The following is a 13,361-nucleotide window of genomic DNA, read 5'->3' on the forward strand; positions in this document are numbered from 1 at the left end:
TTTAAATAAAGTTATCTTTTCGTTTTGTTTATTTATCATGTACAAATTTTTTATTTTGAACTAACAAATATTATGGTTAGAATGAAATTTGAAGGTCAACTTTAAGTGTAATAATTTTGTAAATTACGTTTTAAATTTAAAAATTATTAGTAGTAATTATTTGTAAGTTTTTTGTTAATGGTTTTTGCGTTTGAAGTATTATTTGACATATAATTTAATTTAAGACAAAAACTAATTACATGCTATTTGTTAAGTATTTTGTGGTTTGTCGTAAGTACAAAGTTTCACTTGTAATAAAATTTAGTATAAGTTAACAAAAAGAAATTGTAATTTTAATTATAAAAACAATAAGAAAAATATTACCATAATTTTAAAAGTCCCGTCATTTAAATTTACTAACATAAAAAGTAGCATGGGAATAACAATTTTTCGTTACTATATTTATTAGTAATTTATTGATTTTTAATAATCTTAAAAGAACTTTACTTGGATTTTTAGATTATTTTATACTTTATGGTAAATAAGAAAAATATTGAGACAACAAACTAGCACTAGATCAGGTCTAATACTTCTCTAGTTTTTGAAAAATAATAGGTGAATATTTTATCTCTCCAAGCAATCACTAGGACAAAATATTAAAAAATATAGTTGAATTAATTGTTTAACACTCACTAATTTTGTATCTCTTTGTTTTTATGACATATATAATATTAGTTATTATACTTGAATTGTATATATTTCTTTTATCTCTTTGTCTCACTAAGTTTCAAATTAGTTGTTCATCGAGTATTTTTTGCCTTACATATACGTGCATATAGTTAATTAATTAACCATTGAGACTATTCACTCGACATGGAGAACAATTAGGCCTTATTTGTCTGCCATGTTCCGTCTGAAATTTTTTTAAGTCTAATCCTTTCAGTTATAACCCTTCCATTTTGTGTTTGTCTGGAATTTTGTTGAAGTTGAGGAATTTTCCATAAATTATTTAATTAGAGTAATTTTTTATAGAATAAAGTATGAATGTGTAGTTTAAGTTTAATAGAGGAAGCAAATAAATATTTTATATTTGTATCATCGACAAAATATTTAATTGAAGTAAGGATTTTATTTGTTAGACTAAAATTTGAAGGTAAAGTTTAAGTGAATTAATTTTTTTAATTAGAATTTTTATTATAAAATTAGTATCAGTAATTCTTTATTTTAAAACTACTATTGTTATGATTAATTATTTTTAATTTTGATCATGTAGGTATATCATGAATTCAATTATTACAGTGTTGTATTTCAACGGAAGAGTATATGAAGACAATGATGGTGTAATATTTGAAGGCAGTAAAAAGGCCATTCAGATTAAACGCGGAATTAGTTTCAATGCTTTGAAAAAAAAAAATTGGAGATAAGGTAAAGATAGAAAATAATGAAATTATTTCTACTATAAGTTGTAGATTTTTAGTTTCAGGAAAATATGTTGCGTTGCAAATTTGTGATGACGAAGATGTTGAAACTATGATCGAAAGTTTTCAACAACAACAACAAATGTCAGTTCTAGAATTGTACGTAGAAAAGGATGTTGCTGGTGGTTCGATGTTTCATGCTGCAAATTCTGTTACGTCGTGTGGACGTAATGTATCTCATCATGAATCGGAACTGCCAAGAAATATAAGTAATTTACATGATGATGAAGATGATGATGATGATGATTACCTTGCATCTAACTCATACGTTGAAGAGTCTTTTGATGAAGATGATAGTGATGATGGAATATCTGATACAGACGATGAAGTCACTAACATCGTTGAACCAGTTTCAATTGTTCACCCAACCGAAGGTAAATGTTTGTGAAATACAAAATTAGTTGAATACATCTATCTTTTTATGAGAATTGCATTTAATGGTAACTAAATAGGAGTGGTTTGTTGACGTGATTTTTTTTAAATTATTAGGTGTACCACAAATTCAAAATCCATTTTGGAATGATGCTATGCATTATAATAATATCAATTGGAGTCATCCGGACGAGGAGGACATTTGTGGTCTGGACATGCCAACGACTTTTAATGTTGGACAAGAATTATATGTTGGCATGGATTTTGACAGTAAAGATGCGGTCAAAAATGCACTGAAACAATATGTCATGAAGGTGCATCAAACTTTTAAGGTTGTTGAGACGAAATCACACAAATATATCGTTTGTTGCCCCAACAACACCGAAGAGTCTCCTTGCCCTTTTTATATGAGGGCAATTTTATCCAAAAAAACTGATGCATGGAAAGTGACACAATGGGGTGGACCGCACACATGTCTAAATATGACTATGACACAAGACCATGAAAAGCTTGATTCAAATTTAATTGCGACTTGTGTAGTAGGTACGTTTTTTATGTTCATATTATCCTACTTTTGTGTTATTTGTTATTTTAATTTGTAATTTTATTTTATTATTTGAATTACAGGCATGATCAGAGAGGATCCATCAATAAAAATTTCTTTGATTCAAGAAAGGATAAATAGTGAATTTTCCTATAAGGTTTCATACAGAAAAGCATGGATGGCCAAACAAAAGGCGATTGCAATTGAATATGGCGATTGGGAAGAGTCGTATGCGAAACTCTCGTCATGGCTAACACACATGCAAAATCATTCTCCTGGCTCTTACTTTCAAATACTACATGACGATTTTATTGTTGGTAATAGCGTAAGTCGCGAACATCGTCAGTTTCATCGAGTATTTTGGACATTTGGTCAATGCAAAGAGGCTTTTAAGTACTGTAAGCCAATCATACAAGTTGACGGCACACATTTATACGGCAAATACCGTGGGACCTTGTTAATGGCCACATCGCAAGATGGAAATGGTGGTGTTCTTCCTCTAGCATTCGCCGTGGTCGAAGGCGAGACGCTAACAGCATGGTCATGGTTTTTGGCCCACTTGCGTGAACACGTCACAGATAAGAATGGAATTTGTCTAATATCTGATCGTCACGCGAGTATAAAGTCTGCTGTCGCTAACGAACATCTTGGTTGGCAACCTCCCCACGGTTATCATGTGTACTGCGTCCGACACATAGCCAGCAATTTCAATCGCAAATTCAACAACGCGAAACAAAAAGAGATGTTCAAGAAATTGGGTAAGGTTTATTTTATACATTAATTTAATTTGACTTTGATGTCTATGTACAACTTTTCATGATAACAAATTTGATGCAGCGTACACTCCTTGCAAGCATGTGTTTGATCAAAACTTAGAAAAATTTCGTCAACTGAGTCCAGCCATAGCAAGATGGATTGATCGCATTTCAAAGGAAAAATGGAGCATGGCTTACGATACATCTGGACGACGATATGGTCACATGACAACCAACCTATCAGAATGTGTGAATAAGGTGTTGAAAGATTGTCGCAGCATTCCAATAGCAGCGTTGGTCAAGTCAACATATAGTAGGTGCCGAAAGTATTTTGTTGATCGTGGTCGCCAAGCCCAAAGACAATTAAGAGAAGGCCAAGTTTATTGTTCTAAGCTTGTTACAGAACTTAGGAAAAATCAAGAACAAGCTTGTTCGCACATCGTTCGCGTGTACGATATCCACTCGACAAGGTTTGAAGTAGAGGAGACCTTCAATCCTATAACGCAACGTGGCGGACAAAAATGGGCAGTTAACTTGAATGGCCATTATTGTCAATGCGGAAGGTATTCTGCGCTTCACTATCCATGTTCACACATTATTGCAACTTGTGGTTACGTGAGCATGAACTACTACCAATATATAGATGTTGTTTACACCAATGAACACATCTTAAAAGCATACTCCGCACAATGGTGGCCTCTTGGGAATGAAGCGGCAATTCCTCCTTCTGATGAGGCATGGACACTAATCCCTGACCCAACTACAATTCGTGCGAAAGGTCGGCCAAAATCAACAAGGATAAGGAATGAGATGGATTGGGTCGAACCATCTGACCACCGACAAAAATGTAGTAGATGTGGAGCTGAAGGGCACAATAGGCGCCGATGTCCAATGCAATCTGACTGTGGGAGTAATTCATTTAATTGATTTATGTATGTTACATGACTGACTTGTATTGCTTTAGGTTTTGTTGAATGTATTTACTTGTTGGTCTTCAATGAAATCGTCAGTTACTTTTTGTTGAATGTGTGCTTCTAATGAAATAAAATTACATTTAGAAGTTGAAATAAATGGAGTGGATCAATTGAGGTTGAGTGACATTGGTGTTGATCGTTAGTTAGAAATGTTAGTGTCTAAGTAATTTGTCTACCTTAGTTTTTTAAACTATCTACAATGACAAACTATGGACTTAGTCATTATGGTTTAGTGTCTAAGCCTTAGGTTTTAGTGTTTAGAACTATGTGTTAGGGTTAGGGTTACTTCTTATTTTTTAGGGGTTAGGGGTTACGTCTTAGGGGGTAGGGCTAAGGTTTTTTTAGGGGTATGGTTAGGGTTAGGGTTATTTTTTTAAAATGTTAATGGTTAGGGTTACTTCTTGTTTTTTAGGGGCTAGGGGTTACTTCTTATTTGTTAGGTGTTAGGGCTAAGTGTATTTTATTTTAGGGGTAGGGTTATTTTTTAAAATTTGAAGGGTTAGGGTTACTTCTTATTTTTGAGGGGTTAGGGGTTACGTCTTAGGGGGTAGGGCTAAGGTTTTTATTTTAGGGTTAGGGTTAGTGTTATTTTTTTAAATTTGAATGGTTAGGGTTACTTCTTTTTTTTTATGGGCTAGGGGTTACTTCTTATTTGTTAGGTGTTAGGGCTAAGTGTATTTTATTTTAGGGTTAGGGTTATTTTTTAAAATTTGAAGGGTTAGGGTTACTTCTTATTTTTTAGGGGTTAGGGGTTAGGGTTTATTTCTGAACATTGAAGGGTTAGGGCTAATTCTTAGGGGTTAGGGTTAGGTTTTTTATTTTGGGGTTAGGGTTTATTTCTGAACATTGAATGGTTAGGGCTAATTCTTAGGGGGTAGGGTTAGCTTTTTTATTTTGGGGTTAGGGTTTAGTGTTGAACATTGAAGGGTTAGGGCTAATTCTTAGGGGTTTGGGCAAGGTTATTTATTTTAGGGGTTAGGGTTAATTTATTTAATTTAGGGCTTAGGGCTAAGTTTTTTATTTTAAGGGTTAGGGTTTAGTTCTTATTTTTTAGAAAAATAAAATTACATTTAGAAGTTGATATAAAATTACTTTTTTCTGAATGTGTACTTCTAATGAAATAAAATTACATTTAGAAGTTGAAATAAAATTACTTTATTTTAAGGGTAAGGCTTTAGTTCTTATTTTTTAGGGTTAGGGCTAAGTTTTTTATTTTAAGGGTTAGGGTTTAGTTATGAAAATTTCAGGGTTTAGGACTAATTTTTATGGGTGAGGTTTAGGTTATTTGTATTTTTGGGGTAGGGTTTAGTGCTGAACATGTTTGGGTTAGGGCTAACTTTTAGGGGTTAGGGTTAGGTTTTTATTTTAGGATTAGGGTTTATTTCGGAACAGTTTAGTGCTAAGTGCTTATATTTTATAGGTTAGGGTTAGTGTTTCATATTTAAGGGTTATGGGATACTTTTTATGTTTTATGGGTTAGGGTTTAGTTCACATTGAAGTTCATCGTTACTTAGAAACATTAGTTTTTTCCTTTTGGCTACGTTTGTTATTTGGTTTAGGGTTCATTGATTATTATAGTTTGATACGCGACATAAATTCTATCCATAAGTAAGCCTTAATAAACTGAATATCATACATTACGGCATGAATGTCAAATTACAAATATACAACAAAGCCTTAATCAACGGAGACATGCAAATCATTCATTTTGGTGTCCGTGATGCCGTGAGGATGTGCCACATGGTCGATCCCATCTTCGTGCTTGGCGATCAGGATTTCTTCTGCCCCGATGCCTCCCCGCTTCTTCTTCGTCAGCCTCCGCAGAAAATGCGTGACGCAAATCAACACCGAATAAGTCACCCGTATTAGGTATTTGTCCCGGTACATTCCATTGTGTTCCTAACGGGGCATTAGGTGTTGGAATTGGCCCATGATATTGCTGTGAAGGGGTCATTGTGGGCCATGAAAAATGAGCTTGTGTTTCCGCAAAACCACCGAACGATTGCTGGGTTGCAGAAGTATCAGTTTCATGACCCTGAAAAGGATACTGATACATCTGTGTCGGATACTCAGCAAATGTTTGTGGCGTGTAATACATTCCATGGCCACGCTCCGCCATTTGTTGGGAATATTCTTCCGCTTCAACAGTGTCCCTTCTTCTGTCTATCCCCTGAGTTTCAATACTTGACTGAAGCATGTGAAACTGTTGTGGGGGAAATTGACGCTCTGATGCTGGACCATGTGACACTGGCTCAGTGACTCTCTCTTGCTCTTCGGATAAAATTGTAATTTTTTCCACATAAGGCACAAGATCATCAAATGTGCATGTTTTCCTCCCTTGAGGAGACACCATGTATTGTAATGCCTCCGCAACTTCACCCTGCATTTATAAGGGTAAGAAAATTAATGGCCATCATTAAATAAAAGTTCAACTTAAAATTTGAAAAAAAATAAAAAAATACCAATGTAGCCGTCTTTGCATTTTCTGGGTCAACAAACATCTTTGTCTTTCGCCTATACCAGACCATGTAGTCCGAGTTAAAACTCAATAGGCCTTCTTGTCGGGGATAAGCGTCGACCCTAAATGCATGTCGATTATTCCACTGTTGAATCATTGGGGCGAATAATTGCCCCCAATTTTCGTCATGTTTCCCCTTTAATGTTATGCCATGAATGTTTAGGGGTTGTGAAGGAGACTCTGGAACTGGTTGCTGCATCCCGAATTGTCTCAAGACTCTGTCTGGTTGGTGCCACTCAATAACTTGGAAACAAATTAGTGGCACCACCGCGTACCACGCGATACTTCCGACTAAACAAACGGGAGGCAACAATGATATAACGGTTGATGGGTAAGGCTCCCACACAAACTGCATATAACAACATAGTTGTGAACATTGTAGTAAAATAAGACATAATTTTTTATTTTACAAATACAATAGCATGCTTCTTACCTCATGACGTTTCATAATATCCAACTTGCGACGAAAAACTTTCACATCATCATTGCCGATATGTTGGTTTCCACGTCGCAGCCACCTACAAAGAATAAAATTTAATATACCCTAAAACCATTTATTCTATTGAAATGAAAGACGCTGTTAAAAATTACTCACCTGTGCCCTAGTGGTGTATTTTCTATTTGGGAAGGAGTCCTCTTTGGAGCCAAGGTTGGACATCGTTCCCATGCCCACAATTGTAGTAAGATGCACATACCTCCGATTGATTTAGTTTTATAATCGGTGGCACTGCACATCTCTCTATATAGAAAACCAAGTACGGCAGCTCCCCATGCATATCTGCCACATTCTTCAAAGTCACGTAAAAATTGAAGGTACCTTACCGAAACTCTGTTACTGGTTTTGTCAATGAACAAGACACCTCCAATAAATCTCAGTATCCATGCACGGGCAAACCTTCGTACTTGTTCTTCGTCGTCATCATTATTTATTTGATCAAAATGGTGAGCCAACCAACTTAATTTAACCACACTACCTTTAATTTCACCTTCTTGTGGTCTGACTCCCAATAATTCCTCACATAAATCAGCCCAATCAAGATTTGTTGGACCGATTAATGGTAAACCATCCACACTTATACCTAACAACACAGAGACGTCTTGTAGAGTGATAGTACACTCTCCGCATCTCATGTGAAACGTATGTGTTTCCGGCCTCCATCTTTCTATTAGAGCACTAATTAGTGAGGCATTTATTTTTAAGTATCCCATTTTGATAATCCACCCGAAACCAGATTGTTGAAGAAAAGGAAAAATTTGCTCTGGAATTTGTTCTTCCCCTTGATACGTGGGGACAGCGCGTCTGATATGTAATTTCCTTTCTTCTTCCCCATTCCAAACATGTTCTGAAACATGCTTAGGTTGCATCCATAATACATCAGTATCGATGGGGCCAGACTTAATGTTGATATGTGATGAAGATGATGATGAAGATGCCATTGGTACTACAAAATAAAATATTATACATGTGAAGAAAACTTTAATTTATTAGTAAACTTTAAATATATAACAATAAATTTGTAAAAAATCAAACTGGCCAATTTTTAATATATTCTATACATAAATTAAAATACATGTGAAGCAATCTTTAATTTATTACTATTTTTTTTTCTACAATTAATTAATAAATAATTGAATAAAATATAGACTAACTAATTATTTATTATACAAAAATAATAATAATGTACAATGTATCATATATTTAATCACGTAAATTTTCTATAACAAATGATATTAACCTACAAATTAAAACTAACAAATAATATATATAGCATTCTAACTAAAAATAATTAACTCAAATAATATTAAATTATCAGCTCATTTATTTAAAATACAAAATTATAATACTAAAAAGATAAATTTACGTGTGTCAAGTGTCTAATATTACAATTATTTATTTAATTGTCAAATATTTAATATTACAAAAGCTAAAAATTTCTGTGTGTCTATAATTTACAAATATATACCTAAAGTTAATATTAACTTGTGCCTAATAATAAAAAATCTAATATTACCTGTGTCATCCTAAATATCATGCATGTATATATATTTATTAGGCTAAAGTATCATCCGTCTAAATATATACTTAATACTACAAAAGCTAATATCACATATATAAAATTTAATAATATATACAACAACTAAATATATATATATACACGTAATATTTTTATACTAACTAAACAAATATATAATATTTTCAGTAACCAAATAATAATTTCAGCCAAATATTATTTTCAATTTCAGCCAAATATTATTTTCAACCAAATATATACAATAACTAAATAAAATTTTGAACCAAATATTATTTCTGCAAAATTTTATTTTCAGCCAAATATATACAATAACCAAATAAAATTTTCAGCCAAATATTATTTTCAACCAAATATATACAATAACTAAATAAAATTTTGAACCAAATATTATTTCTGCAAAATTTTATTTTCAGGCAAATATATACAATAACCAAATAAAATTTTCAGCCAAATATTATTTTCAACCAAATATATACAATAACTAAATAAAATTTTGAACCAAATATTATTTCTGCAAAATTTTATTTTCAGCCAAATATATACAATAACCAAATAAAATTTTCAGCCAAATATTATTTTCAACCAAATATATACAATAACCAAATAATATCTAACAATATATACAATAACTAAATAAAATTTTCATTCTAACTAACCAAATAATATTTTCATACTAACTAACCTAACATTCAAATATCTATTAATACGTAAAAAAAATACCTACGAATACTAACTAATTTAAACTTAGAACTTTTCATAATAATAACTAACCTACTATTTACATACTAACTAACTTAGAATATTTCTTAATTTAAACTTAGAACTTTTGATAATAATAACTAACCTACTATTTACATACTAACTAACTTAGAATATTTCTTAATAAGAACTAACTTAAACTTATAATATATATTAACAGATTTACTTAAAAAATACTTACCAGGAATTTATGTGAAAATAAGAGTAAGGGCACACTTGAAATGGAAGCACAGCAACAAGCACCAAAGAAATTTCAACCACGAGCACACGCAAGCACAGTAAGCTCTCACACACAGAAGAAGAAACAAAGAGAAATAGAACACAGGTAAAGAGAAATGTAAGCGTAAAGAATGAACTTCAACCAATTTTTTTTATAGCTGAAAACTTACTCAACGTTCAAAATTTTTTAACGTTCATGCAATAGGCTTTTCAGAACATGCAATAGGCTTTTCAGAACCTGCACCTACCTAGCTTCTCATCACTGCAACATCACTGCAAGCCTGAAACGGGTGTTCCGCAGGAGGCAGTGGCGGGACTGCCACGTTGGCATGTCCCGCCAGGAGGAACGGCGGCACAGCCTCTCTCCTCGTCCCGCCGTTGCTATCAGCGGTACATCCTCTCTCTCTCCTCCTCCCGCCGTTGCTATCAGCGGTACATCCTCTCTCTCTCCTACTCAGCCTGTCCCGCCGTTCGTACTGGCGGTTTAGGCTGAGTGCCGCAGTTGCCAATGGCGGGATCCTTGTTCCCGCAGTTGTCAATGGCGGTACAAGCTTTCCCGCCGGCAACAATGGCGGCATGCACGTCCATAACAGATCCCGTCTGTTATAAGTTTGAAAAGAAACCCTCTTTGGTAAAATGTTTCTAAAACAAGCCCTCTGAGGTAAATTTGCCTCCTCACTTCATTCTTCATCTCCCCAACCATTCTCCCCAAACCGTCACCGCGCGTGTCAACAAACGACTTCGGAACCTATGCTCATAACAGAAAATCCGAGGTTATAGCATTCGACGAGTCGAAAACCAGCGTCAAAGGTGTCCTCGATTCGCGGGGGTCACAAAAATCCCTCCCATGTTCCACGTCAACGTGGACCTCACCGACACCTCACCCAACAACGACTTCACCATCCCAATCGTGGACCTTCGAGACAAGGTTCGGCGCGTGGAGGTAGTTGACAAGGTTCGTGGAATTCGTGGGTTTCATGAAAAAAATGGTGAACAGAGGAAAAGGTTTTATTCACGCGATAATGAGAAGCGAGTGAGGTATTTTTCCAACGGGAAGCTCTTCAGATACATGGCTGCTAATTGGAGAGACAACATTGTGTTTGTTGCGAATTCTGAGCCTCCCAACTCTGCTGAAATGCCACCTCTATGCAGGTAACTAAGTCAATGTTTCTAATACTTGATCATAGCCAGGGTGAGAGAAACAATGTTTAAAAATACTTCTGATCTCCTAAATATAGTGAGTTTTGATTTTAATTTAATATTTTAAGTTTTAGCTTAAATTAATTTTTTTAAACAGTTTTTATCATTGTTTAATTACCTTCTTTTATCTCAGTGTCTAATTTTAATTTAATATAATTTTTTTTAAAAAAAATAATAATAGTTAAAAATAATTTTATATCACAATTTAAATTATTCATTGTAAATTTAATGAACTTAATTTCTATTGATTGAGTATAAAAAATTTTACATTAGTTATAATTGAATTATAATATATGATAAGTTGTAATTAAATGAGAGTTTTAAAATATTTTATAATGTAAATGTATAAAGTAGTTATTCGAACATATTTATTTATTTTGAATATTAATTATATAAAGATAAACATTTATCCTATAAAAATACCCTAGCAAAAGTAATAGTTGTGCAAATAATATAATTCCAAGCAAAGCATAGTTTGTCACATGACACTTAGTCAAGGCCACTTGTATTGGAGAACCTATCAAATTTCTTCTTGTCATTGATGAAATAATCATGCTTTTGCAGAGATATTGTGGCTGAATATACCAAAAAAGTAAGGGTGTTGGGCATTACAATCTTTGAGCTATTGTCAGAGGCTCTTGGCCTTAAACCTTCTTACTTCAAAGAAATGGACTGCGCTGAGGCACTTTATATTTTGGGTCAATACTATCCACAATGGCCTGAACCTGAACTCACCATGGGCATTACAAAGCACACTGACTGTGACTTCATGACAATACTTCTGCAAGACATGATAGTTGGCCTTCAAATTCTGCATGAGAATCAATGGATTAACGTTCCTCCGGTGCGTGGAGCTCTTGTTGTAACCATTGGAGATATTCTACAGGTAACTTCTGTAACAGTTTATTATCATGTTTCCTAAAGATAACTGTTGGTCTTGATATGGCATAAAATGATCTATTCATTGAAATGATTACCATAGAAGCTTTATATTATACTGACCACATCCAATTCTCATGATGAGTGTTAGCAGCATATTCTTTAATACATTTTTTCTAATATATTTTCTACCATTGATAAAAATTTATCAGAAACTAACACAAAATTCTGAGTGAAATTTGTTAAATAAAAGGTAAGATTTATATCAAATTTTGTGATTTCTAATCAATTTAGTTAAAAAAGAATGTGTTCAAGAGAATAGGTTGAAAAATGTTACCAGTGTTTCTTCTGTGATTGATGTAACACCATATACTCCGCACTGTCCACACATTTGTCCATACCAACATATCTTTTTCTCGATGTTTGTGTAATTACTTCACAGCCCTGTGGTTTATCTGTTCTTGCTTTCCATTTGCCTTATAGTTCTCGTTTTGGATGATCCATCTTTCAACTTGTGATTCTGTTTCAACAAGGACCTTTAAGGCTCTGATTTTCCACAACCATGAAGGCAAATCAATACGTACTTCAAAGTGTTGACATATTAATAATGGGAGATGTATCATTGTTAAGATGCTACTTAAACGGGATTGTAGAGTAACATTACCATGCACAATTTTTCATGATTATAATTATTAATTTCCCTCTTGTTGGTGCAGCTTGTGACGAATGACAGGTTCATCAGTGTTTATCCCCAGGTCTTGTCGAAGAATATAGGCCCTCGAATTTCTGTAGCAACCTTCTTCATGAACTATACAATATCTGAATGTACATCGAAGATTTATGGTCCAATAAAGGAATTGTTATCAGAAGAAAACCCTCCAGTCTATAGGGACATTACTATGAAAGAAATCTTGACAAATTATTATGCAAAAGGCCTTGATGGGAACTCTTACTCGCAGCCCTTAAGGTTGTGATTGTGAAGCAAATTAAAGTATTAGATGGGTGGTTGCCCTCATGATTCTCATTGAGATGGCTTTAGCCTGCATTTACCATGGTTAACTCTTGCCTTTTGCTGTCATTTTCAGTATCTTGTTAAATTTCTATAAACAGCATTCTTTAAGTTCTAGAGGCAAAAGGTAATGCCATATTTAATTAATTTTACTAAGGAGGATAACTTCCTGTATTATGAAAATAACTTCACATGTTCTTGTGAAAGTCAACATAATTTTCAGCTTTTTTGTTGCTGTCAAGCGCTTGAAGATCCATATATTGCGTACTTTTTAAATTTATACTTCTCCTTGCACATTTTGAAATCATGACAATTTTTAAATTTTCTTCGGTAAATAAATATCATTAAAATTGGTTTCCTATAAGTTCAGAATCGAGTATAGCAATTTTGTGAAGGCTGCAATGAGAGACTCCAGGTCTACATAGTACAACTTCACATAATTCAAAAGCATCATCACTACTTCTGCAGGTAATTTTCTCTGTTTGGGGTTCTTTTAGAAAGAAATTCCTAAACTAGGGCTATTCAGGAGATATTTTTCAGGGGGTGCTCTTTTTGCACGTACCCTGCATGGGAAGCGCCAGTAGAACTGGCGACTTCATGCATGTGCGACAAGTGTCAAGTGCTGGAGGAAAGTGCAATCCT

At 33.8% G+C, this 13,361-nt stretch overlaps 2 protein-coding genes across 2 annotated transcripts; one reads left to right on the plus strand and one right to left on the minus strand.

Annotated features, from left to right (window-relative positions):
* Positions 1-5,721: 5,721 nt before the first annotated feature.
* On the minus strand, positions 5,722-6,959 carry LOC114425609. Its single transcript, XM_028392549.1, has 2 exons — positions 6,565-6,959; positions 5,722-6,482 (listed from the first exon to the last, which is right to left on the minus strand). The coding sequence occupies exons 1-2, from the start codon at positions 6,817-6,819 to the stop codon at positions 5,802-5,804; spliced, it is 936 nt and encodes a 311-aa protein (XP_028248350.1). The 5' UTR covers positions 6,820-6,959; the 3' UTR covers positions 5,722-5,801.
* Positions 6,960-10,329: 3,370 nt separating this feature from the next.
* LOC114425613 (1-aminocyclopropane-1-carboxylate oxidase homolog 1-like) lies at positions 10,330-12,999 on the plus strand. The gene is made up of 3 exons (XM_028392551.1): positions 10,330-10,783; positions 11,396-11,717; positions 12,427-12,999. The coding sequence occupies exons 1-3, from the start codon at positions 10,479-10,481 to the stop codon at positions 12,682-12,684; spliced, it is 885 nt and encodes a 294-aa protein (XP_028248352.1). The 5' UTR covers positions 10,330-10,478; the 3' UTR covers positions 12,685-12,999.
* The last annotated feature ends 362 nt before the right edge of the window (positions 13,000-13,361 follow it).

This window comes from Glycine soja, chromosome 9, assembly GCF_004193775.1.
Source record: "Glycine soja cultivar W05 chromosome 9, ASM419377v2, whole genome shotgun sequence".
Taxonomy (NCBI): domain Eukaryota; kingdom Viridiplantae; phylum Streptophyta; class Magnoliopsida; order Fabales; family Fabaceae; genus Glycine; species Glycine soja.